The following is a 26,677-nucleotide window of genomic DNA, read 5'->3' on the forward strand; positions in this document are numbered from 1 at the left end:
TTAATCCATATTGCCAGAATTGAGGTGATCATCTATCACCATCCTTTTTGTATTCTCTCTTCAAAGAGTTCTCTTATGTTTATTTTCGTTGCTTTGTGCTCCTGTAATTTTTTTTTCATTTTGGATTTTGTGATGTAAAAACCTTGGTGTTTTTTTCTTTCTATTTTATGGTTTTGTTGTGTCGCACATTCTTAAAGGTAGGTCGTTGCCTAATTAATTGTACACTTCAGAGTTTAATCTCCAAAAAGGGCTATTATAAGTTTATAGACAAAACATAAAATCATACTGTATATAACAAATAGTAATTACTAGACTTTTATAGTAAATTAGTAATAAATCATTAAATGATTCAAAGCTCTACGACTTATTTTCAAAACAAAATTTAATTGGTTGACATATTTTTGAAAATATATTGAAAGAAAGTAAAGATCACTCATAAAAAGCTCTTAACAAAAGCAAAACACCATGGATTAAAATTATAAGCGACTCATCCATAAGCAGGCTTATTCATAAACGACAACATATCAAAATGGATTCACAACATCTGGGAATTCAAAGACAGAAAACAAATCTAAACGACAAAACAAAGAAAAATGATGATCGAAATAGGAAGAGATCACTTGTTTAGAGTTGAAAGTCAGTGCATTCCATGGAAGCCAGCTGAATCGAGGAGCACTGCCTTTATCTGGTCAGGGTTTAGCTCTTTCCCTTCTCCCCATTGCTGATCACACATTCCACACATAGTTAAGTTACAAACAATCAGTATTTACGTTATAAACAGATGAAAACAAATTATTGAAATAAAAATATACATTTAATTCAATCATCTTCAGCTAACAAACCCTACTAATAGTAAATGCTAGAGCTGTATAATAAAAATACCTCAGCTCGGAAAATATCGAGTGCAAAGCCATTGAAGCAACTGATGACAGCTTGTTGGATGTCTAGTCCAAGATTGTCGATTGCAGTCAGAGTGGAGAGTAGAATCCCGGGTTTACGCCCACAAAACATGTGGATGTTTACTGCATTTCCTTCCCTTAGTCTCACCTCAACCTATCATGACATACTCTAATAAATTGCAAATTTGATATATCATTCAAGTGTATATGTGGATTATCAAATTGAGTAAGTTACCCTAGCCGGTTGTCCGGTTGGGCTGCTCAATGGGCTTGCAAAGGCGCTCGGGCAGAGCTCCTCCTTGATGCGGGCAGGAATCCCAGGCGTTGTAGGCGTCATGGGGTAGAAACTCATGTTTGTGGTCGGGGTAGATGCACCCGGGATGGCCTCGAGTTCGTTGTGGAGGTCGTTGATCTTCTGCAGGAGCTCCTTCAAGTAATCAATGGCATCCCCTAGTATTGATGCCCTATCCATCTGTTTCCATATCATGGGATTTGTATATGTTGAGAGATAAGATAAATTGATGGTCTAACAAATTCAAAACTAATCAATTCATCCAAGTTTATAAATGATACAAGGGCTTGAATTATTTTTATCTATTCATTCAATTACTTAAATAAACGCATAAGATACTTCAAAATTAGGATTTCCATCTTTGATTGATTTTTTTTTCCTTTCAGTTTTTTCAAGTATAGTTATAATCTGAGCAAGTATCTAGTGTCAGAATCATTGATTGAAAATTGAATTTTATTTTGTGTCATTTTGTGTTAAAGGAATGTTGAAGTTCTCTTCAGGGAATGAATAAATACAGTAACTGTTTCAATAGTTACTTATGACCTTGAATCGGTTTGTTTAAAAACAGAATGAGGAAGTGGTGATAACAATAATACTACTATTAATGGCAAATAATAAGTGAAAATTTTCAGCTGAAATTCAAATGTCAGCTGAAGAAAATACTACTATAAAATGTGTTAATTGAATAAATAATAAAAGCATACTAGTATTTGAATATCTGGTGTGTGGTCCTAAATGCAACATGTATTTCAGAAAAATAAGTTCTTCATAGATTCCATGTGACTGAATTAAATGCTATCAGTCTATCACACACACTACTTTAATGTGCATGCCTCCTCTCTCAATCAGTGGTAGAATATGCCAATAAAAATCCACAACTCATAAATAATCACACACCAAAATATTGAATCAAATCGAAACATCACGAGAGAAAGAAAAAGATATAAAAAACATAATAATTGGAAACAAGAATGAAATGAAGAACGTGAATGGGTAAAGAAACAAAAACTGAATAATAATTGGAAACAAGAATGAAATGAAGAACGTGAATGGGTAAAGAAGCAAAAACTGAATAATTGGAAAGAAGAATGAGTGATTAGGAGCATATGTTATGTACCTTACTAATCTTGGGCACGACAGACCTGAGCGTGTAGAGTCTATCATTGAGCTTCTTCCGGCGGCGCCGCTCCGCCATCAAATTCTTGGCCGGAAGGCCCTTCTTCTTCTTCCCCTTTCCGTCGACGACGACGTTCCTAACACTACTCTCTAACAAGTTATCATCATCAGAATCACAGTTGAAATTAGATCCATCAATGCTCAAATCATCCCCACTGCTCATTCCTAATTTCCTCTCATTAAATACTAATATCTGATTATTATTATTATTTCTATTATCTAAGCTCAAACACCCCAAATTACTCCCAAGATTCTTCCTGAGAGCAGCCCTCTTCTGGAATAGCGTCGGCTGAGGCCCCATCGATGATCCGAGCGGCTTCAAAACCTTGGATCTGTTGTTGAAGAGAAACGAATTGCCATCCAACATGGCGTCGCCGCAGTTGGGAATCCGGTGATGAATAGTACTATTGTTATTATTATTATTCAATGCGGTCTCCAGATATCCACTCTCGAAGGCCGTGTTGTTGTTGTTGTTGTTGTTTTGGATCAACAGTGGCTTCGGCTGTGAAAAGTAGTTGAGTTGGTGGCTGAAAACGGAGGCGGATGTCGGAGAGCATGAGGCCGACGAATCCACCGCCATGGGGTTGTTGAAGCTTGGCGAGAAGGAGCCGTTGGCGATGTACCAGTCTTCGTTCTCGGCTTCCAGCATCGATTTGAAGCTCGACATTTCCATCTCTTCATTACTAGTATTATTCGCCAAGCTCATATCCTCGTTGTTCTCCTTGTCGTTGTTGTTGTTGTTGTTTTGGGGCGGATCAGGCGGGGGCCAAGAAGATGCCTGCTCGTCGTCGCCGTCTCCGCCTTTGGAGCCGTCCATCCAGAGCATCCCATTCAGCATCCTCCTTTTATTTTGTCTTCAATTAATTTCTCGATTGATCGTTTGGGGAAAGGAAAGGGAATGAAACTTCTACTTAATTCAAAGAGAGAAAGAAAAGTAGCTAATTTATGAGAAAGAGGAAGAAATGAATGAGTCAATACTAATAGATTTCAAGCATTAAGCACTATCTGCAGCTGTATCTTTCATCTGCATAGTGATAGTGTATATAATATATAGGATTTCTACATTTTGCACTAATTTTTACTCTCTCTATTTTACCGAGAGAGTATAAAACATTTTTCTTCTATAGTAAGTATAAAACATTACTTGTAGTATAAAACATTTTCCTTCTATAGTAAGTACTATATTAAAATAGTACTACCATTCAATTGTATTTTTTTCTCCAATTTAATACACTTGGCAATTGTATCTTTTTCTTTTATGAAACAACAAATGGTCGAGCCTGTCGCTGCGGCGAGCGGAAGAATACGAGTATATCTCTCAAATTATTCAAGAAAATAAATGAAATTTTCTGTGTATTTGGTTTCTATTTTTTACTCCATTTCATATGTTTTCTTGTAAAAAAAACATACTCGAAAAAATTGAGAAAAATATTATTCCATTTGCCCACACTTAATAATTTTAACTGTATACTCCCTCCGTCCATAAAATATGGTTCAAGTTTGACTCGGCTCGAGTTTTAAGAAATGTGAAGAAAAGTGAGTTGAAAAAGTTAGTGGAATAAACGCCTCATATTTATATATTAGTTTTACAATAGAATGTGAGTGTAAAGAGTTAGGGGATAGTGAGGGTCCATTTACCAAAAATAGAAAAAAAACAAAGTAGATAACTTTTCACGGACGAACCAAAATGGCAAACTGGACAACATTTCGCAGAAGGGAGTATATTTTAATGTAAAATTAATAAATTAAAAATAGAAAAATGATTGAGATATAGTAAAAATTTAATGCACAAAGATAAAAAGTGATGGGTCACGTTATTAAAAATTAAATAAGACTAATCATTATAGATAAAACAAAATGAAAAAAAAAAACATTATTGTTGTGGATGAAAAGAATATTAGTTATAATATCCTGAAAATTAGGCTATATAAGAAAAAGCCTATATTATACGAGAATTCAGAAAAGTTATCTACTTTTACTGTTAAAAGACTGGAAAAGGAGGGAAATATATTTATATTATTTTCAATTGAAGAGCAGCAACATAATTTTTTTGATATATAAATATTTCTTTCTCATGTATGTTAAAATATGTCTGAGTTCAGCGATTTCAAAGTTGGAATAATTTACAAGGTATTTCAGGCTTTATCCAACAATATAATCTCACATATGTTGTTAAGGAACGTACATCTGATTTATGATTCTGTTGTATTTTATCTAAAAATAGAATGCAGAGCAAATTATTACAATTTGCAATACAGCTAATCACATTCCTTCCTCAACTTAATCTTACAATCAATATTAATTAATAATTGCATAGAGAAAGAGAGTAGCAGACGAAAGAGAAAAGTAGCTTTATAATTCTTTGCTCTAATGTGAGAATTTGACATGGAGATAAATAACGTCAAAAAATAAAATATTAATAATAAAATAGTACATTTAATGCGATTTCATCGAAATCAATTCATTTATCAATGTTTTATGGACTAATCTCCTTAGATTAGACCTTAATTATGAAATATAAATTTCAATTGGATTATTGGTTAACTCATATTTTAGTAAATCTTCACAATTAAATGATATGAGCAAATCTACACAATTAAATTATTAGCGAGGAGGGAGTAATAAGTAAGATAGAGATAAAAAGTGATGGGTCATGTTATAAAAAAATACTAAATAAATTAATCTTTATAGATATATCAATGCAAAAAAAGTTGTGGATGAAAAATTACTTGTAAAAGATAGGAAAAAGGATGGAAATATGTTTGTTATAGGTATTTTATAATATGTGTCTGGGTTCAGTGATTTTACAGTTGGTTTCATTTGCAAGGTATTTAAGGCTTTTCGTATGTTAACTAATATAGGTTGTTAAGCAACGTAGCCTGATTTATTATTCTGTTGTGTTTTGTCTAAAAATAGGATAAAAGCAAATGATTACAATTTGCAGTACAGCTAATTTTGTGAGAAGAAGACAAAGGGATTAGATCTTTGCCATTTAAACCTTGCTGAAAATATGCTCAATTTGAGAATTAGTGTGAATTTCACTTCCTTCCTTCACTTTATCCAAAAATATTAAACTTGCCCCTCCAACCAATAAGAGTGAACTTCAAATTAGGCTTCTAGAAAATAGATTTGTACATCTAGGTTATTCAAATTAGGCTTCTAGAAAATAGATTTGTATATCTAGGTTATTGAACTACTACTCCCTCCTTTCCATAGTAATAGATTCATTTTACCATTTTTTGTGCGTTCCACACTAATAGAGTCATTTTTCTTTTTAGTAGAAGTCAATACATTTCCCCACACCTACTTTACTTTATCTTACTTTATTCTCTCTTCATCTCTCTACCTTTTTCATTTTCCACTTTATTCTCCATTTACTTAACTCACCTAACACAATTTTTCTTAATCTTCGTGCCGAAAATAAACGCTTTCATTACTATGAAACGGAGGGAGTATATCACAAGCCTTTTCCACATTTTCTCTGAAAACATATTTAGTCTAATTCATTAGTAGATTTTTATATTTAGGTTATTGAACTATATCACAAGTCATTTCCATTTTCCCCCCAGAAAATATAATTAGTCTAAATTCATTAATATTTTTTCAATTCAAATTTAACATTTAACGTTTATAGTACTATTTTTCAAATTTTAAATTTATAAAATAATATGTACATTAGTACATATATATATATATTGATAATAAGTCGTAAAAAATACACCTCGCACTTTTTCAAATTTGTACTCCCTTCGTCACATACTTTGAAGATAACATGAATTTTTAATACCAAAATGATAAAATAAGGAACACTACAAAAAAAATAACGGATAAGGACGCTTTTTTTTATTTCGTTAAGGACGCTATTTAATATTGCTAATATATCACCTACACTTTAAAAAGCGTCCTTATTCGTAGCGTGCCAAATTAAAATAAGGACGCAAAGAGGGAGCGTCGGTGAATTAATCTTGTGACGCTTTTTAAAAGCGTCCCTATTTAATCCTCTGATGCTTTTTAAAAAGCGTCCATATATGCAACTTAGAGACACTATTAAAAAGCGTCCTAAATTGCAACTTAGAGACACAATTAAAAAGTGTCTCAGAGTTCAACTCTGAGACACAATTAAAAAACGTCTCCAAGTGCAACTTAGAGACACATTGAAAAAGCGTCTCTGAATGCAACTTAAAGACGCTACTAAAAACGTCTCGATTTTCAAACATTGCATATCATATTAAAGCAAATATCAATTCCAACAAATCCACTAAAAAAATGAATTCCAAATAATTTGAGGAATTTGCCAATAAAAGAAAAAAAACACTACTGAGATTAATAAGATATAACCCAACTACACATAGTAAATATTTACAAACTACAACTAAGTCTAGCTACGATCAGTCTCTTTATAACTAAAACATCCCATCTTAAAACTCTCTCATTTCTCAAGCAAATTCCAGTAGCTTTACTACTTGAGCTTCTTATTCAGCATGTCATACGATTAACACGAGAGTGAATATGTCATACCACGACAACAATATGTCATACCATGAACACAAGCAATTCCCTGAACATCCAGTTGTTTTGCAAGCTTATCTGTCTTTATGAGAACTTCCTCTTGCAAGCGAGCATCCATATCATCATAAGCTCGAACAAGCATTGAGAGAATATGAAAAATAAGATACTCCTGATTAGCTCCTCGGATGTTTTTATTTTGCGTCTCAAATTTTGGCTATTTTTAAAAATTTTCCAACGCAAATGACTGCGTCCCTAATTTTGCGTCCTTATATGATATATTTGGTGTAGTGGAAAAAATAGAACAAAAGAGTGACTAAATTATTGTTAGTGGGTCCATTTTATGTAATTCTTTGCAATTTCCATGAAATCTTTAGAGTAAATACATTAATTTTCATATTAAATATTAAAAACACACTATATTCCGTTTGTTCCATAAAAATAGGGACACTTTCCTTTTCCGTCGTCCCATAAAAATAGCTCATTTATATTTATGGAAATTTCTCCGCAATTCCTTATTTATATACATCACTATCAACTTATACCACTGGGGTCTATCATTAAATACTAATAATAATATTAGTCTCACTATCTATTAACACTATTTTAACTACTTTTATTCCTATTTATCTTACTTTATCAAGTATGCATTAATTCTTATGTGTCCCAAATATCCTTATTTTTATAGGACAGATGGAATATCAATTTTTCTTAATTCAAATATTCAAATTCCTATTGATTGAGTCTTAGATTTGAGAAAGCAAATGATCGTTTCGACTTGTTCAAGAATAATTTGGTCCAAATTAATTATTGTGTATAAAATAAAAGAGGCTTGCAAGTAGATTTTGATTGGCCCAAACTCTTTGTTGGATGCTTTGATATAAGTTGGGCTTGGCCGAGCGGGTTTAAATAGATAGGTCCGCAATAAAATATTAGCAAGCTTGTGAAGACAAGAATAATACTCCTATTATATTCATCTTATAAAATGATAACCCTCAAAATTATCCACTTTCCATTTTAGTAATGATAGTAATTTGTAATGATAGTAATTTTCATACCATGCGGTATATTTTATATGGTCGAATAATTCCCATTATGGAAACCTTTTCTGATTTAAATACTCAAATATATTTTAAAATTCAATATGATAATAAGCTAAAATACTTATAAATTCATAATACTATCAAATACTAATTATACTAGTATAGTACTAGTATATGTTTTCTTTTTTGTTTTACACTTTTTAACTTTTGTTTAATATTTTTATTTTCTAAAAAACTTTTTTCCTTTAAATACTCAAAGCTAATTATTCTATTCTATAACTAATATTTGATATCATAACTACAATTTATAAGTATATTAATTTACATAATTATTTGAAATTTATACTATTCTTTGAAAGTAAAATGGATATACTAGCAAATTTGTAGGGAAATTGAACTTTTAGTTAAAAATTTGCGGTGTTGCGAACTACATTAGCTGTTTTTTAATCTTAATTGAAATTTCATACAGCCTAAAATAGTTATCTATGCATTTATTTAATAATACGTAATTAAATCTATACAACGAGTAAAGAACTGTAAAAAGTAAGAAAAGGATGGCCCACTTTTTCATATCCTGCATTCCATTAAGTTTGAGCTGCGTTTTAAACACAACACCTCATGCCGTGTTTTGTAAAATGCACCAAATATTAATTCGCAAACACTCATCATAGGAAAGATGCACCAAACAGAGTAGGTGTGCAGGGCTGTGCAGGTTTGGCGGTCATCAAAAAAATTGCCCTTCAAGCCATTTGGGCATTTTTTATCCGAAAAATGGCTAAAAACACCTGGTTTGTGATTGTATATTTTATTAGGCCCTTTTGGTGATATTTTTTTTGTTAGAGGTCACGGATGTAACAAGTGCAAAGTTAGGGATATTTCATGCACTTTACTCTAAAATAAATTGACAATCATCTTCATAAAATAGAAGTAATTTTTTTTAATAATTGTTATATTAATTGGAAGAAGTAAATAGATTTTGGAAGAAGAGGAAGTGAAAAGGTTTTGGAAGATGATCTTTATACTTTTGTTTTCATTACATTCCTCACTCAGTTTAGGTCAAAATTCTATCTCAAATTTAAGTTTTCTTCTACGTCTTCATCAAAACTGTTTGAACACAAACTCAGTTTCGTGATCGATTATTCTTAATTTCTTTATATGGTCTACTAATATATAATATTCCCCTATTCCTTCGTAGCTGGGTCGTTTTTCTATTTCGAAAAGTCTTATAGTTGTATAATTTACATATATGATAATAGTAATTCATGGAGTATTTTCTTATTCACAACTTTCGGCCAACACTAGAATTCCACTCCCCCAGATCAAAAAGAAATGTATATAGAAATACTGATAACTTATCTTAGCAACCAAGTCGTTGTAGTATAGTGGTAAGTATTCCCGCCTGTCACGCGGGTGACCCGGGTTCGATCCCCGGCAACGGCGTATTCTTTTTATATTTTGCTTTTTCACTTTTTGCATATGAAGCTATAGTATATAAATGTCATTCACCTTATGAGAATAGTAACAAAAATCATTGATTAAAATAGAAAAGGAGGAATCATATGAAAGATTCTACATAATGTTTGGTATTAGTATGTAATGATTGAGTTTGATTGATCAACCATCTAGTAATGGTGGTTCGTGGATCAACATTAGTATTACTTCCTATGTAAAAGATATTTGTCCCATTTACGAAAAATTCTTTACTTGTTTGAAAAGTGCATCATACGAGGAGGAGAGAGAGTTATATAGAAGCATAAAAAATTAAGAATCTAATTAAGGGTGTAAACTATGATACCGCAAAATAAAATAAACCGAACATAGAGATGTCGAGGATTATACAAGGAGTTTAAGATTGCTTGAAGAAACTGCCGTGAGACAATTATATCTGATTGAATTTTAATTAATAAAAAATAATTTCAATTAAATTATTAATTTCAACTAAAATAGATACTCTATTTGTGTAAATATCTCTAAAATATCTTTATATATAGATGAGTATATTAGGGTGACAACTAATAAAAGTAATAATCTACCACCAACCTCATGCTGTCACGTGACATGTAGCATTAGGCATGTCAAATTGGATACCTGTGGATACTCGATCCGAAATTTTCGGTTACCCGATCCCGAAGTTCCCAAAATCCAATACCCGATACCCGATCCGAATTTGATTTCGGGTACCCAGATACCCGACTCGGGTATCCAGTCCCAATTGTAATTTTGATTTTTTTTTTAAATTAACACAAAGTTTTACAATTTATTTAACATTATTTAGTTCAAATTGAATACAAAGTTGAAGTAGTATTCAAGAGAAAATAACTACAAATTTTTATATATACGAAATTCTTGTAGTAGTTTGAATTTAAGAGAAAAATAACTGCAAAACTTTAAGAAATACAAAATTCATAGGTTATAGTAACATGTTAACAACTTTCATCCATCCACAATAAGAAAATAAATTACTACATTAAGAAATTAAATTACATAGTAACATCTTTCATCCATCCACATGTAATAAAGAAATTAAATTACATTTTTCATCTCTCATCCATCAACCATAAGAAACTAAATTAAATTACATATTTCATCCATCCACAATAAGAAATTGACATATTGACATCTTTCATCCATCCACATGTAATTAAAAAATTAAATTATATTTAATTATAATAAAAATACATAATTTATTAATTTTAAAAAAACAAATCGGATAATTCGAGTATACCCGATTGGGTATCGGGTAACCCGATATCGGATCATCCAAAATTCTCACTACCCGATCCCGATCCGATACCCGAAAAATCAGGTTTCAGGTATCCAATTACCCGACTTTTTCATATTTGGATTTGGGTATCCAATATCCAATATCTATTTTGTCAGGCCTATGTAACATATAAAATTATACTCCCTCTTGTTAGGAGTCCCGTTTTTCCCTTTTGGTCATTTCGTGAATAGGAGTTCCGGTTCATAATTACTATAAATGGTAAAGAGACCTCACATTCCACTAACTCATGCTACTCACATATAATTTTAAACTAATATATACAAGTGAGACCCATATCCCACTAACTTTCTTCCACCTATATTTCTTAAAACTCGTGCCGGAAAGAAATGAGACTTCTATTCACCGACGGAGGGAGTAAATGCTACTCTCTATGTTCCATAAAAAGAGTCACAATTTGTTATTTGCTCTGTCTCACAATAAGAGTCACATTTCATTTTTACTATAAATAGTAGGTTTCACATTCTACTAACTCACTTCACTCACATTTTATTATAAAATTAATATAAAAAAGTGGGTCTCATACCCCGTCAACTTTTTCAATCTAATATTTTTACATTTCTTAAAACTAAACTTGTGTTCACATTAAAAGTAATTTCTATGGGACGGCCAGAGTACCAGTAATTTCTATGGCACGGAGAGAGTACAAATTTACAATGCAAATTACCTTAGTTGGCGTTGTAAATGGATTGCGCTAATTACATTTTAAACATAAAAGGACGACGGGAACTGTTGCAGAAAAAGAAGCGTAGCGCCACCATAACTGGTGAATCCCGCCGCCGCACCCCTTCCTCATCATATTTCATTGCTCATGGCTCAAACTAGTTCACATGCCGCCGCCACCTCACCCCTGAGACCAGTCAAGGCGGCGTATTTCGCCGCCTATTCCCCCTTCCCCCTCTTATTTTTCGCTGCTCCTTAGCGTCCACTGTGAATTCATTTCAGGCGAAACCTAGTGAAGATTGTCCATTTGTATTGTTTCTGTTTCAATTTTATGATCGAGAAGATGTCCGTTTCTACAAAGCAGAAAAACAGACAATTGTAGTCTAGCCAATAATAATTAGCAAAATAATGTAATTGCTCGCAGAATGGTTTTGAATCATCAATAGTCTGACTGACAATAGATTTTAAGCAGTATAATTTCAGAGTAAGGTTTTTAGTGTTTGATAGCATGTGAAATTCTGTAAATATGGCATGAAACTGCTGATTTCCTTTTCTCCTTCTAGTTTTAATATTTCAGAATTTCTAAACTCTAGATACTGACTCCCCAGAGATGAGCAGAACTTTCCATATTTTCGTTATATGTTATGCATACTCACATTTCTGCCCTGCTTTCTAGAGTCTGTCTTGTTTATCCCACTGTTTAATTAAAATCCAATAATGTTAATTTTTGCTTTCTCAGGGATCCTATGGATCAGCTGAAGATGATTCTCCTATGTTGTGATACCGAAAATAAACTCAGAAAAAAGAACCAGAAGGCACTTGTGTTATATGCTTGAGACTACTGTTTGGTCATGCATTTTCTCCTCTTCTGGCTACAATGGTATCGCTCTGCGGAATTCATATTTCTCTGGTAATATTGTTAAATATACAACTGAAAAGCGAAATCGAAGGTATTAAATAAGCTGGAAGTTAATAGAGAAATGCAATCATTCCGGTGCACTTCTTCTCTATATTAGCCATGCTTGAAAGCTAAAATATTGCTGGATCACAGCAAAAGTGATGCATTAGAAAGATGCATACAAGAGAGATTCTTGATAAGCAGCTTCTCTATACTTCACAGCACATTTAGCAGATCCAGTGAATTTAAGCTTCTCCAGGCAAATAATCTTTTTCACTGGTCTGCAAGACTCAGTTTTGATTCTGGACTTATACTCACTGCATGAATTTAATAAAAATTAGGCACAATTTTAGTTGGTCTGAGCAAGGTTCCAATGGAAATCATTTCATTTCTTTTTGTTGTTGAAATCATTTCTTAAAGGTGGCCATGTAATATTCAAGTTGGTTAGGGAATAAAATTGGTTTTCATGAGAAACACGTACCTTAGGAAAGGAGAGATTATTGATACTTCTTATATTACTTTCCATTTTCACATGTCTATTCATTTTTTGGTCTGTTTTCCCCCCCTTTTGTTCATTCTTTTCCCCAAAATCATGAAAATCATGTCCCTTTTAAAGACATTGCATGGTTTAGATGGTGGCACAAAATGGTTTGTTCTTATTTAAAAAATTATTGGTACTCATATTGTTTTTAAATATTTTTTACTGTTTACCAATTGCTATTTACTAATCAATACATGTAAGTATTGCTTAAGAAGGAGAGACCGCAATTCAACTCGTAAAGCTAGGTAGGGTCAAGTGTACCTTCATCTACCACGATCCTTGTAGCTCATAGGTATACATAACCTATATGTATGTGAGTGACCGGGTTCATCCACAAACTGGCATGTTTGGATGAGGCACTGGCTCTGTTGTCTCTATGGATTTAAGAAAGATGGAATAAGATATTGGAAATTCCAGTTTGGAATGTTACTGAGTAGATTTGGACTCTTAAATTTTTGCTTAAAATATACAGTTATAGATTTGCGCTGATGAAGAAGCAGCCTATTCATACCTGTTTTCATGGTGTAAGGCTTTAATAAGTTACAGTACTGCTGGGGGATATAAACTGCCAGTTGGGGCAGGGGATATTGAGATTGCACTTAAATGTTTGTTGCATTTCACTTTCTTATAAGAGATAGTCTCTTGTTTCGTTTGAATGTGCATTTCAGTTTACACTGTTAGGTTCTAGATGAGGCAGGTTTCCAACACGTGCATGAAAAAGAGAGAGAAAAATAGCACAGAAGGGTAAACCTGGAGCAGCTTAATATAAGTGAAGTTTAAATTAGACATAAAAGGAAAAAAAAGAAGGAAAACAAATGAAGGCACAGAATAGGGAGGTTGTATTAAACACAATATCTGTGTTTATCATTTTATTGAATTAATGAGAAACAAGTTTGACCTTATGGAGTAGTTTGGAAAGTAATATGAAGGTATTAATGAGAGCTAGTAAAAACAGAAAATGCTGACGAATTATCCAGGTTGGAAATTACTGCAATCACAAAGGAGTAACAGCAATGAATTTACTAGTTTAATGTAATACCTGGTCACTGCAATCACATTAATATATTGAGAATTCCGTGTACTGTCAAATTCTGATTGTTACCTAGTACTGAATAGATTACTGCAACAGATGATTAAGTATTAACAGCACTCTGAGCACTTTATATTCTCACTGGATTTCACTTACCAAAGTAAATATATCAATTAAAAAAAATGTTTTTGAGTTTCTCTCTCTTATTAATGGCGTTTTTCCTAAAATTGCAACAACTTTTGTTTGCTAGACAATGATATGTAATCCCTCCGTCTCATAAAAGAATGAACTATTTTAGTCTGTCCATGAAAAGTATGAACTTTTTAATTTTAGAAACCGCATTCTCTGTGAGACCCATTCTCCATTAACAATACATTAAAAGCTTTTTCTTTCTATCTCTCTTACTTTTCCAGTTATGCATTAAAAATGTTCATACTCTTTGGGGATGGAGGGAGTAATAGATTCTCTTTGTGTTGTTTCTGCATGCTTATCTGTCACACTTATAAAGAAATCCCTGTTCACATTTCTGCATTTCGTTCTCTCTTTCTTTTTTTTTTTTGAATTTTGAACTGCTTAGAGACTTCATTCTCTCAGCAGAAACATGAGTGATGCTGGTGCCCCAGATTCATCCTTTGTTGAGAACTTGAAGAAATTTCTGAAGAAGTACGGTGCTGAGCTTCTCAAACCCTATCATTTTACAGAAGAGCTTATTAAAAGACTTGATGTAAGCTTACTTTCCCTTTCTCAGAGTCTTTTTCTCGATTTTTTTTTCAAATTGAAGCAAGCTAAGTCAGTAGGTACGAATGTTTTTTGAGAAATGGCAATTTTCCTTATAAGAATGTGTATGCTCAATTCTGCATTTAAATCTGTTTGTTCATTTTGGTTAAAAACTCGATATCATTGTTACTTCTAGCCTGATGATCCCTTCCTGGATCTGCTATGTTTTGATTTTTGATTTTATTGCCTGTCAGAATTTGGAGTATCTTTTATTAAAAACACCTCTAGAGCACAAGAAACTGGTGGAGGCTTTTCTTCAACCGTCTAAAGAAGCTCTAATTACAGAGGATCTTATAAAGCACAATAAATTAGATATAATAGTTTCAGTGGCCTCTTGTATCAGTCTGATCATAAAGATATTAGCACCTGATGAATCATTTGGGGACGACAGTATGAAGGTAATTTGTATATGTCATGAAGTACTCATCATTATCATCTTCTCTTCTTCTTCTTCTTCACTTTTCTCTTTCCCCAGTTTTGATGCCTAATCGACGAACCTTTAAATTAATTACAGGAGTTTTTCTATATTGCTAATAGTGCTTTTGAGAGGTTGCCTTTCATGCATGGGCGAGTATATTCAAAAGTCGTGTCTATCCTTAAATCTATGTCACTTAGTCAGTCATGCGTGATGATGCTGGACCTCGAGTTGTATAACACTATTGATCACATGTTTCACCTATTCTTAAATGGAATTAGGTAAGAGCCATCTGTTATAGTTATTGTCATATAGTTGCTTGATAGTCACTGTCATGGTATTATATTCATTAGTTACTATGTCTACCACTGATATATATTGTTTGCTTACTTTAGAACTGAACATCCTCATGAAGTTTTCATAAGTATGGAGAAAATTATGATGACGATCATTCACAATAATGTGGACAATGATAAGTTCTCATTGGTGCTTGTTAAGATCCTTCTTAATAATTTGAGAAGGGAGAATCAGGTAATTCTATCTTATCTTGTAAGTTTCTACGATTTTCATGCCATATTACTGTCTCCTGGTCTTATTGAAATGAATTGTTCTTTTTGTTCAGAATGTTGCACCAGTTTCTTTCAAGCTGGCAGAGAACACATTGAAGAATTGCTCTTCTGACCTCAAAACATATCTTCCAGAAGCAGTAAGATGTTTAGATGTTCCAATTGAGGATTATGCTGAAGCAGTTGTATCACTTTTTCAGGATGTAACCCAAAAGCACATAATGGTTTGTCACCTTAGTCCTTACCAGATTTACATTTTTTTTTCCTGTGGTTTAAATTGAAGCAAATTAGTAGACAATGCCAAAGCTTAGCTGTTTCTGTCATTTATGTGTGGTACATAAGATTCCATGCTTTACCTTGTTGACTTACACTGAAGCTTTCTGAGGTCAAAGACAAACTAGAGTCTTTATGTTGCAATTTGCCTATTTGCAGCATGTATCTTTGTCCCTGTCAATTTAGTCTGGAGAAGATATTCTGTCTCTTTTCTTTTATAGCCAGTCAATAGGTCATCAGTATGTAACTAACAGTCTAACACTAGATTCCTGGAAATCTGAAACAGCAGAAGACACATAATTTTCTTGTGTTTACCTGCCCTCATCCAAGAGTTTAATCTCATTATCATGTCTAGTGTCTTGCTCTAGGATGATGCCTTTTATAGCTTGGGACTTCATGAAAAAGAGAGTTTGTTTCTCCTTTTAAATTATAATTATCAAATGTTTTCAGAAAGTGCAAAAGCTTTTAACAACATAACATGTTTTGGACCAGTGTCCAGCAAGCAGATACAATCTTGAGTAAAATATTGATTTTTATAAGGAAAGGCCGTAAGGAATGCCGATAAGAATTTTAAAAGATAGGAAGTTGGGTATAGGTAGTTATGGGATCTCTATTCCTGTTGGCAGGATTTTGCATTTAGTACTATCATATGCAATAGCCTTTTACTGATTTTATTATCATGCTACTGCATTACCTCTACAACCCAACTAGAAAGTGATGACTAATGCTTTTGCATGATTCTGTTCCCTGACAATATCACTCAACTAGAAAGTTGGTGCCTTTTGTTATCTTGATTTCCATAAAAGGTTCTTTAACTCAGTTTTTGTAGACTATTCCTAGTATGAGGGGCACTCCAGTTATGTCATTGATGGTGCCTTATCCTGGTTTTCTGGACCTGCTATACAACCAACATACATAGCTTAAATTAACGATCTCCATGAAACGCATGGTTTAGTTTTATGCCTGGGATATATTTAACTATCACACTGAATTTAGCAATCAAGTATTTCTGTCAAATGAAAGGTAGAAACATAATTTGGGTAAATTGTCTATATTTACTATTCAGCAACTGATCATAGCACCTATTCATGCACAATTATCCTAACAGAACTAGGAAAGCACTAACTACCCCTACAAGATATTCCATATATATAGATCTATTTCTAACTCACCTGTAGTTTTAGACTTTCAGGGTTTGAGGCTATGCACCCTATATGGTTAATATTAGTAGAATTTCCTGATATCTTTTGTAATTTTTGGTATTGTTATCTTTCACTGCTGAATGCTTTCATCTGTTAACTAAATATGATATTCCTTGTAGTAGAACATAATTAATTAAGTACTGTTGAAAATGTTTATCAGAGCAAATGTGATGACCTGCTTTTGCCACCAATTTTTTATTTTACAGGGCTCAAACGATACTGTTGAAAATGTTTCATATCCGGGCAAATCTGGATTAGAAACAGAAGCTGATTTATGTAACTTAAGTGAGGGCAATGGAACACAAAATTCAAAAAACAAACTGTACTATGAAAATCAAGGGGTGACATCTCATTGTTTTGATGATCCTGATGAAGCAGGCAAAGCAATGCACGGGCAACAGGAACAAAAACCCGAAGAATTGCATATTGGGAGAAAAAGAATTCGAAGACCAAGTTCTCTACAGAAAGCAGAGGAGGGCTATGATCCTTTCTGGATGTTGATTGATTGGAAGTCGATGAAGTCTGTTCATAAAAAGAATAAGAACATTAATTTTCCAGCAAAAACCAAAACCTAGGGAACCACTGTCCGATATTTGTGTAGTAAATTTAATATTTGTGTAGTAAATTTAATAAATAATAATGCAATGAGATAGTGCTCTTACTATACCTAGGGAACCACTGTCCGATAAGATGAAATCATTTTTATTCATGTGGTAGTTACAATTCTCTCTGATACCCTTGCGAATCAATTATGGTCCTTTTCTTGTTAGCCGTGATTGATGATTTTGCCACTATCTCTAAATCAAAAACCAACCAGCTAACATGATATGATTGCATCTTGATGGAATACAGAGACGCTCTGGAAAAGGGAAAAGGCCTTTGATGAAGGGATCTCCTGTGAAGAAAAGCAGGAGAAAGGCTGTTGATGCTGAAGACTTAAACGAAGATACCATGGTAATCACCAACCCTTTATAGATTCTAAGAACTTTACATTGATTTTGGCCAACCAACTAACATGATAGCATCCTAATGGAATTCAGAACCACTCTGAAAAAGGGCAAGGGTCTTTCACGAAGGTATCTCTTGTGAAGAAAAGCAGGAGAAAGACTGTCATTTCTGAATACCTAAAAGAAGATATCATGGTAATCACCAACCTTTTATATATCCTAAGCACTTTACTCAATGGTTATGGTGTTATTCTCTGTATTCAAGTATTTAACCCCTAACTTTATGGTCTTAGCAGATACTGGCTTCTAAATGTAGGCATGTGTCTTCACAAGATGAAACCCGATCTGTTGAAGTATCTAAGCAAAACCAAAAAGGAAGTGCGCCACGTCCAAGGAAGAGGTCTGACCTTGTTATCCTTTTTTCATTTGATATTTTGGAACTCAGAGTTAAAGTTATCTCGACATGTCTTTTTCAATATCCATAAAGGTATTTTCCCCTTGTAAAAAATAATCTTTTAGTTATATGTTTAAGGCGATTGTAGGAGTGTGAGTTTTCTGTTGGTTCAGTGCAAAACTGGACTGAGCCTAAAAGATTGAAAAAAATTGAGAGGACTCGATCAGTGAATTACTACCCACCAAGTGCTCCCCTATCAGTGAATTGTTGTGCACCAAGTGCTTGCAATTACACACTCTTTCATGGTGGCTGCTTCTAGATCATTTGCAGCCTTACATTACTCCCTCCTTCCCACAAGAATATGCACTCTTTCCTTTTTAGTCCGTCCCACAAAAATATACACTTTCTAATTTTGAAAAGTCTTTTCACTCTAATGAGGTTGGACCCATTCTCCATTAACAATACTTTAATTACTTTTTCTCCCTATCCCTCTCTTACTTTACCAATTTTACATTAAAACCTGTGCCGAACTCAAAGTGCATATTCTTTGGGGACAGAGGGAGTATTAAATACGTTAGCCCAACTAAACAGATAAAGCAAATTTTTTGGTTTAATTTATTGATCCACCAGAATTTGAGAAAAAGGGAAAAAATTTTTTAGAGCGGACCCATTAAGTCAATATCTGAAGTATGAGCGTAGGCGGTAGCTAGATGTTGGACCTCGGGGACGATGCATATTGTATAGACTTCAGAGAAAAATATGAGATCATCGTGCGTACCTAGGGGCTTACATATGGAGGATATGAGATTGGAGATGCATATCTGATTTTTGAGGTTTTATTACTGACGTACTTATCTCTGCTGGAACTACTTACATAAAGGTTGAAATAGATTGCACCTGTTCAACTTTTACTTCGTAGCTGTTTCAGTTTTATATTTGAGGTAAGCTAGTTGGGCCACAATATGAATCCATGTTATATGTAGTACAGTATTATATATAACGAGAGGTTCAAATTAGTGTCATTTTTATTGTTAGTCCATCTGTGTACTGAATCCATTGTGTAAGATTACTGAATCTGTTGTGTAATTTACAGCACTCATAGTTCACAAAACAATGAAATCTACTGGGGTTCAGTACGAGTTGGCACAACAAATTTAGTAATTTTATACGTCCAGTAAATGCAGTGGACTAACGTACTAACAATAAGAAGGGGACTGATAATAACTTTCGCCTATATATATATGTATGTATTTAAATATTAGTTAAATAAATTGAGTTTTTTTTGGATAAGTTAATTTAGACTAGAAACAAGTTTGATTTGGCTATGTTATAGAATATAAGTATCGTACATCGGTCATGAGATACACCTACTACTTTTCTCTACTATGTTTTTATACTTTTTCACATATCTCTATATTAATGTTCTACATGGTACTGGAGCGAATTCGAATCCAGTCACTAGTTTACTCTCGAAAAAAGTTGCTAGTTTAGTCTCGAAAAAAAAACCAAAAATTAGGGTTAACTCTTGAATGTGGGATTTAGGTGCCTCTACCCATATTATTGGTACAAAATCCTTTTTGACATCTTTTTCTCCAACCTCTCTTCGTCTGTTCGTCTTGCTAATGACACATATTTCCTGGTAACAGGAATATTTGAGAAAATCTAAGGCAGCTCTTCTTTTGCAAAGTACACTACTACACTTACAGACATAAGTCTCATGTCCAAGCCTTTATAGTTAGAACTGATCTCAGTGACCAACTAAGACATCCCAATCCATAATTATGTTTTATTTCCTCCTAACTTAAACTTCTCTCAATAAACTAAAACAGTGAAATAAAATATTTCTGTTGGATCCTGTATGTTTGTTGCCTTTTCTTTCCCTCATATGTGAATACACCTGAACCTTCCTTATAGATAATGCCCACCCCCACCCAAAAAGAGTCCCTAGCCTTGTCCTCAAGGGCTGAACCATTGAAGTGAGGAAATTGTTCCTGAAAATCCACACCATCAACGTATGTAGCGTCATCGACTAGACCGGAAATCCACAAATATACTAAAAAAAATACTAGGGTTGTGCTTTGAGACAAGTGACCTAGAATTCTCATTAAGTGGGAAAAAATTGCGAGCAAACAATGCCATCTAACCAAACAACAGTGTTAGGGGTGTGTCTGGGCGCACAAAGCGCGGTTTTCGTCGCCACAAGGTGACCGGGGCGAGCAGGGTGTGTTGGGGGCAGTTGGGGCGAGGCTAGGACACCGGGGGAGGCGGTTGGGGCGCTAGTGTGCTAGGAAAGAAAGAAGATAAGTTCATATTTATTGTTATTATGCCTAAGTAATGTTCCTTTTAATATTATAAAGAAACCTAATTTATAGCCTCATTCCACTAATTAATACCTTACCTTTTGGAACTAAAGATTATTTAATATATCATTTTCACCTCCAGTTAAGTGTCTCAATATCAAAAAATCTTACGCTCCATGACTGCATTCAATCCTACATACTAAATATATCTCTCTTCATGAAGTGTTCATGTGTTTTGCAATAGTTGAAAAATTTGTGCACCCCGGTTCATGTGGCGCCCCCTTATCGCACCGAACAAATCTTCTCGGTCCGCCTTGTACGCCTAACAACACTGCCAAACAATAAATGTGTTTTAGGCCAATGAGATGACCATATCTAGAAAAAATTTATGACCACGATTTTAACAAAATAAGCACTTTAAAATCCATGCTCGCATTTTCCACGTGTGTTTAGGAGTAGGGAGTTATAGCAATAAGTTGGAGCACAAGTATATTGCATAAAATCTTTTGCCGCACAGGAAGGGGTCAACTTCCTTGGGACGAAGGGAGTACTTTGTTTCCTAATAAGACAAGTGACGCAATTTCCATTTTATATTTTATTATGCTTGGCCTGTCGGAATAAAGAAGAACTAAACCAAATACTAGTAGTTCAAATGGAATTATGACCGAATATGAATGATAACAAGAAATCGAAAGAGATTGTCTCTTTATCCCAATGACATGTAAAATGTTGAAGTATAACTTTCCACCCACTGATTTAAGGATTCCAATGACAACATGTCTTCGATTGGTATGCTGAGCTCAGTTTCAATATGGGTGATTTTAATTAATTCGTTCAAATCTACTCAAAACAATAGCTCATGAAGACAACTGATCTAGGATCCTCATGAACTCTGAAATTTGAGACCGAACATCTTCTCACCAAGTAATAAAATTGTCGACTGACATGTATGCACAGAGTTGTTATATTGCGGTTATCTTCCTGAAAATCATGCATATTTTCAAGCATATATGTCGACTGACATGTGTGCACAGAGTTGTTATATTTGAAAGCTTACGTCCTTTTAGAACTGTCCTTGATATTTCCGATGCATTACTTCAGAACTACTTAAACATGGCTCCTATCCTCTCTCTTTCTTTCTCTGCTTGTGTGCATGAAGAACTTACTACTTCCTTCTCTATTAATAGGGCTAACAATTTTTGACACAACACGATCATCCGACACGAATTCGCATGAAATTGTTGGTTTTGGGCCGACATGTTTGCACAAAGTTGTTATATTTGAAAGCTTACCTCCTTTTAGAACTGTCCTTGATATTTCCGATGCATAACTTCAGAACTACTTAAACATGGCTCCTATCCTCTCTCTTTCTTTCTCTGCTTGTGTGCCTGAAGAACCTACTACTTCCTTTTCTATTACTAGGGCTGACAATTTTTGACACGACACGATAGTCCGGCATGAATCCGCACAATCCGACACGAAATTATTGGGTTTTGGTCAAGCTTTCCTGTGTCCGTGTCCTTATCAGGTTGACCCGTTAAGAACCCTATAATTTCGGTTTGGGTTCGGGTTGGATATGAATAACCCATTAAGAAATAGTATTATTATTTTTAATTTTTCAGAATTTCTAAACTCCAGAGATGAGCAGAATTTTCCATCTTGAGAGATTTTAATTATATGTTATGCATAGTGACATTTCTGCCCTGCTTTATTGTGAGGTTGCTCTGCTTACAGTTTGTATTATTGTTCAATCTAATTATAGAGTCTGTCTTGTATATCCCACTATTTATTAAAATCTAATAATGTTAATTTTTGCTTTCTCACAGATAATAATCTGCCGTCGACCCGCGATCCTGTGGATCAGCTGAAGATGATTGTCCTATGTTGTGGTACGGAAAATAAACTCAGAAAAAAGAACCAGAAGGGACTTGTGTTATATGCTTGAGAATACTGTTTGTTCATGCATTTTCTCCTCTCCTGGCTACAATGGTATCGCTCTGCGGAATTTCTATTTCTCTGGTAATATTGTTAAATATACAACTGAAAAGCGAAATCGAAAGTATTAAATAAACTGGAAGTTAATAGAGAAATGTAATCATTCCGGTCCACTTCTTGTCTAAATTATACATAACCATGCGCAAACGCTAAAATATTGAGAGTGCCAGTTTGTGCAGGGGATATTGAGATTGCACCTAAATGTTTGTTGCATTTCACTTTCTTGTAAGAGATAGTCTCTTGTTTCGTTTGAATGTGCCTTTCAGTTTACACTGTGTTCGGTTGATAATATGAATAGAATCTTTTAAGAAAAAGGAAATGAGAGCTAGTAAAAACAGAAAATGCTGACGAATTATCCTATTTGAAAATTACTGCAACCACAAAGGAGTAAGAGCAATTAATTTACTAGTTTAATGTAATACATGGTTACTGCAATCACAGAAATATATCAATTAAAAAAACGGTTTTGAGTTACTCTCTCTTATTAATGGCGTTTTTCCTAAAATTGCTACTACTTTTGTTTGCTAGACAATGAAATGTAAAAGATTCTCTCTATGTTGTTGCTGCATGTTTATCTGTCACTTATAAAACAACCCCTCTACACATTTTGTGCATTTCTTTCTCTTTTTTTAAAAAAATTTTTTGCACTGCTTAGAGATAGGACTTCATTCTCTCAGCAGAAACATGAGTGATGCTGGTGCCCCAGATTCATCACTTGTTGAGAAGTTGAAGAAATTTCTAATGAAGTACGGGGTTGAGCTTCATAAACCCTATGATTGTACAGAAGAGCTTATTAAAAGACTTGATGTAAGCTTACTTTCCCTTTGTCAGAGTACGGGGCTGAGCTTCTTAAACCCTATGATTTTAGAGAAGCACGATGTGTAGAATGTCTTTCGATACGACACGATAATCCGGCACGAATCTGCACGAAATTATTTTGTTTTCTCGAACTCATAACTTACCTTTATTATTGGTGCATGCTTCTGTTCTATTTGCAATACACGAGTAAGGGCCCATACAGATAGATGTGTGCATTTAATATATGTTTATACACTTTCAATTTTTGGTATATATCATATTGAATTCAGCTTCAACTGTTGTTTCATTTCCATATTAAGAGCTGCAAGCGAATCTGTTGGTGAAGAGATGGTCGGATGCAGGATAAAGGTTTGGTGGCCTCTTGATCAGACGTAAGTACTAATAGTTATAGCTAGGAGCGCTAAACTTCTCATTCTGACGCGTCCTTACACCTTCAAGATTTGTTCCTGTTTGTAGGTTTTACAAAGGCAAAATTATGGCTTTTGACGACTTTTCCACCAGGTAAGATTTCTTATTTCGACGTACATGGGGATTCTCCAATGTGTGTGCAGTGCAATCGGTGTGCAGTGTTGATTTCTTGATCCAGATATGCATAATTAAATTGGGTCCTGCATTGTGATTAATATCTCTATATTCTTATTCTGGCTATTTCATGACTTTAATTAGGTTGATTATGATGATGGTAAAATCGAAATATTAAATTTGGCAACAGAACGGTGGGAGCTTCTACATGTAAGTAATTTGTCTGCTGGTGTTAGTTTTGTGTTCATTTTGTTGTGGTTTCTACATGTTTCTATATGTGATGTGCCTTTACACATTTAACAGGAGCCAGAGATGGGTGCAGATCCCAGTTCTTGTAAAGCGAAATAAGCTTCTTTTTTTATGATTCTGCACCTTATTACTTTGCTATGTTTTCTGAACACTAAACTAGCTGGATCTAATTATCTAATTAGTATTGGAGTGATCGCATCTGATGTACAATTAATCATAAACCTGTCCATTTTTCATTCCCTACTTCTTATGAAGCCAACTAGTCTGATTAGAAATTCCATAGACTCCAATATCCTTTTCATTTCAGGCTAAACTTGATTATTGAAAAAGTTGTTTTTAGAAAATAGGGTTAAGTTGAGTTTGAAGAAATTATGCAGTGTGTGCAGTGCAATCGGTGTGCAGTGTGTGTACCGTGTAGTGCAATCGGTGTTCAGTGTGTGCGCACAAGTGCAGTGCAGTGTGTGTAGTGCAATCGATGTGTAGTGTGTGTACAGTGTAGTGCAATCGGTGTGCAGTGTGTGTACCGTGTAGTGCAATCGGTGTTCAGTGTGTGTGCACAAGTGCAGTGCAGTGTGTGTAGTGCAATCGGTGTTCAGTGTGTGTACCGTGTAGTGCAATCGGTGTTCAGTGTGTGTACAAGTGCAGTGTGTGTAGTGCAATCGATGTGTAGTGTGTGTACAGTGTAGTGCAATCGGTGTGGTGTGTAGTGTGTGTACTGTGCAGTGTGCAGTGCAATCGGTGTTCAGTGTGTGTACCGTGTAGTGCAATCGGTGTTCAGGTACAGTGGCTGTGCAGTGTGTGTAGTGCAATCGGTGTTCAGGTACAGTGGCTGTGCAGTGTGTGCATTGCAATCGGTGTGTAGTGTGTGTACAGTGCATTGTGCAGTGTGTGTAGTGCCATCGGTGTAGTGTGTGTACAATGCAGTGGGTGAGCAGTGTGTAGTTTGTGAAGGTGCCAAATTTTATAGTAACTATTTAGATATCCAATTATCTACTTTTGATATGGAATGGAATTCATGTTGCGGAATTGGTAGTACTGTAACTCAAAGTATTTTGCGGTACCAAATATTGGTGTTGGAATTGAAGAATCCAATTCCAATTTACCAAATAAATTTTTTAAGGCGTTTAAAGCATATGTATATATCTTTAGAGTGTTTCAACGGCTTAAAAAAATATGCTTTTATGTATCCATCATGTAATGATACAAATGCTTTTTTATTTGTTTTGCAAACAAACAATGGTTTGATGCTTAATAATTAAACCTTACCTGTATTGATTCATTTTATATTCATATCTAGCGAAAATTATTTTAAATTTAAATAATCATTTTAGTTTTAGTGAAGATCTGCTCTTATTGTTACGTTGAAGCATGCCAAAGAAATTTTAGGTGAAAGCAGTTGCTATTGTTGCATAGTGAATGGCACTCCTGACTTCAAATGGGTTGTAAAAATGAAAACTATACAGAGAACTCAAGGTTTCCGATCACAAAGCCTATGCATATACAAGCATGGGCAATAGAAGTGTTGCATACTTAGATATCAGAACACTTGGGGGCTGCTCGGTTTGCCAGATCAGGATCAAATATGTGTTGTGTTTAGTTCATGATATTCAATTTCACAATTTAATCCTAGATAGATAATCATGTGATAATTAGTCATAACCACCCCTCCAACTAGAAGAATCTCACAACTCAATCTTAGATGGATTATAATATAATAATTAGTTATGACAACCGAACCGGCACCTTGTAAGACTATACACTTCACTTTGAAATTTATAAACACTATGAATTCAAGTATACATCCGCCTACGTTTCAATCAATCTAGTTCAACCTGGAGGCTTTATGGTAATCATTAATACTTGAATCTAAGACCTTATGAATTATCTGTTCACCACTGCAGATTAAAAAACTTATCTTTTAAGGACGTAGAAAATGAGATTTAATTAGTGGAAATTTTTTAAAAATAACAACATTTAGCACGCAATAGAAAGTGTTCCTAAATTAAGAATAAATTAACTTAATCTTTTTATTTTTTATGATGCTTCCATTAGCGTCCTTTAATTTTAGTAGGGACGCCAATAATAATGATGCTTTTTGGAGTGTTGGTGGTATATTTAGAAACTCAAATTAGCATCCTTATTTACGTTAAAAAGTGTCCTTAACAATATTTTTTTATTGTAGTGCACTGAAATAGTAAATGAGCCAACAAAAGGAGACAAAAAATGTTCTTACAACAATTCTCCAATACAGCGACATCTCCACTATACCACACCATTATCAATTACTCCATTTGTCAATAATTAATGTGTGAAACACATTATAGAAACCCTTCTCTTTGTTTGAGGATTGTAACCAATTTTAACAGACACATTTGATCTAAGACAAGG

General features: G+C 34.1%; 2 protein-coding genes and 1 non-coding gene across 17 annotated transcripts; 2 read left to right on the top strand and 1 right to left on the bottom strand.

The window, feature by feature from the left end:
- Positions 1–470: 470 nt before the first annotated feature.
- Positions 471–3,436, bottom strand: LOC121780568 (transcription factor ICE1-like). The gene is made up of 4 exons (XM_042178163.1): positions 2,309–3,436; positions 1,135–1,371; positions 883–1,053; positions 471–721 (listed from the first exon to the last, which is right to left on the bottom strand). The coding sequence occupies exons 1-4, from the start codon at positions 3,203–3,205 to the stop codon at positions 638–640; spliced, it is 1,389 nt and encodes a 462-aa protein (XP_042034097.1). The 5' UTR covers positions 3,206–3,436; the 3' UTR covers positions 471–637.
- A 5,848-nt stretch (positions 3,437–9,284) lies between these two features.
- TRNAD-GUC lies at positions 9,285–9,356 on the top strand. The gene has a single exon. It is a non-coding gene; the product is annotated as a tRNA-Asp (tRNA).
- A 2,009-nt stretch (positions 9,357–11,365) lies between these two features.
- Positions 11,366–24,532, top strand: LOC121781903. Of its 15 annotated transcripts, none has more exons than XM_042179608.1 (16): positions 11,366–11,464; positions 12,101–12,241; positions 14,425–14,554; positions 14,802–15,005; positions 15,122–15,303; positions 15,418–15,553; positions 15,645–15,812; positions 17,270–18,017; positions 18,104–18,205; positions 18,307–18,410; positions 22,531–22,693; positions 23,355–23,506; positions 23,818–23,889; positions 23,975–24,019; positions 24,185–24,250; positions 24,344–24,532. In XM_042179608.1, exons 2-8 carry the CDS (start codon positions 12,213–12,215, stop codon positions 17,636–17,638), a joined length of 1,218 nt encoding a protein of 405 aa, XP_042035542.1. In that variant the 5' UTR covers positions 11,366–11,464; positions 12,101–12,212; the 3' UTR covers positions 17,639–18,017; positions 18,104–18,205; positions 18,307–18,410; positions 22,531–22,693; positions 23,355–23,506; positions 23,818–23,889; positions 23,975–24,019; positions 24,185–24,250; positions 24,344–24,532. The 15 variants fall into 15 exon arrangements, with proteins under 15 accessions (XP_042035542.1, XP_042035544.1, XP_042035540.1 ...); XM_042179610.1 differs by having other exon boundaries at positions 11,417–12,241; positions 17,270–17,583; positions 17,916–18,017; XM_042179606.1 differs by having other exon boundaries at positions 11,417–11,845.
- The last annotated feature ends 2,145 nt before the right edge of the window (positions 24,533–26,677 follow it).

The sequence above is a fragment of the Salvia splendens genome, chromosome 20 (genome assembly GCF_004379255.2).
Source record: "Salvia splendens isolate huo1 chromosome 20, SspV2, whole genome shotgun sequence".
NCBI lineage: Eukaryota > Viridiplantae > Streptophyta > Magnoliopsida > Lamiales > Lamiaceae > Salvia > Salvia splendens.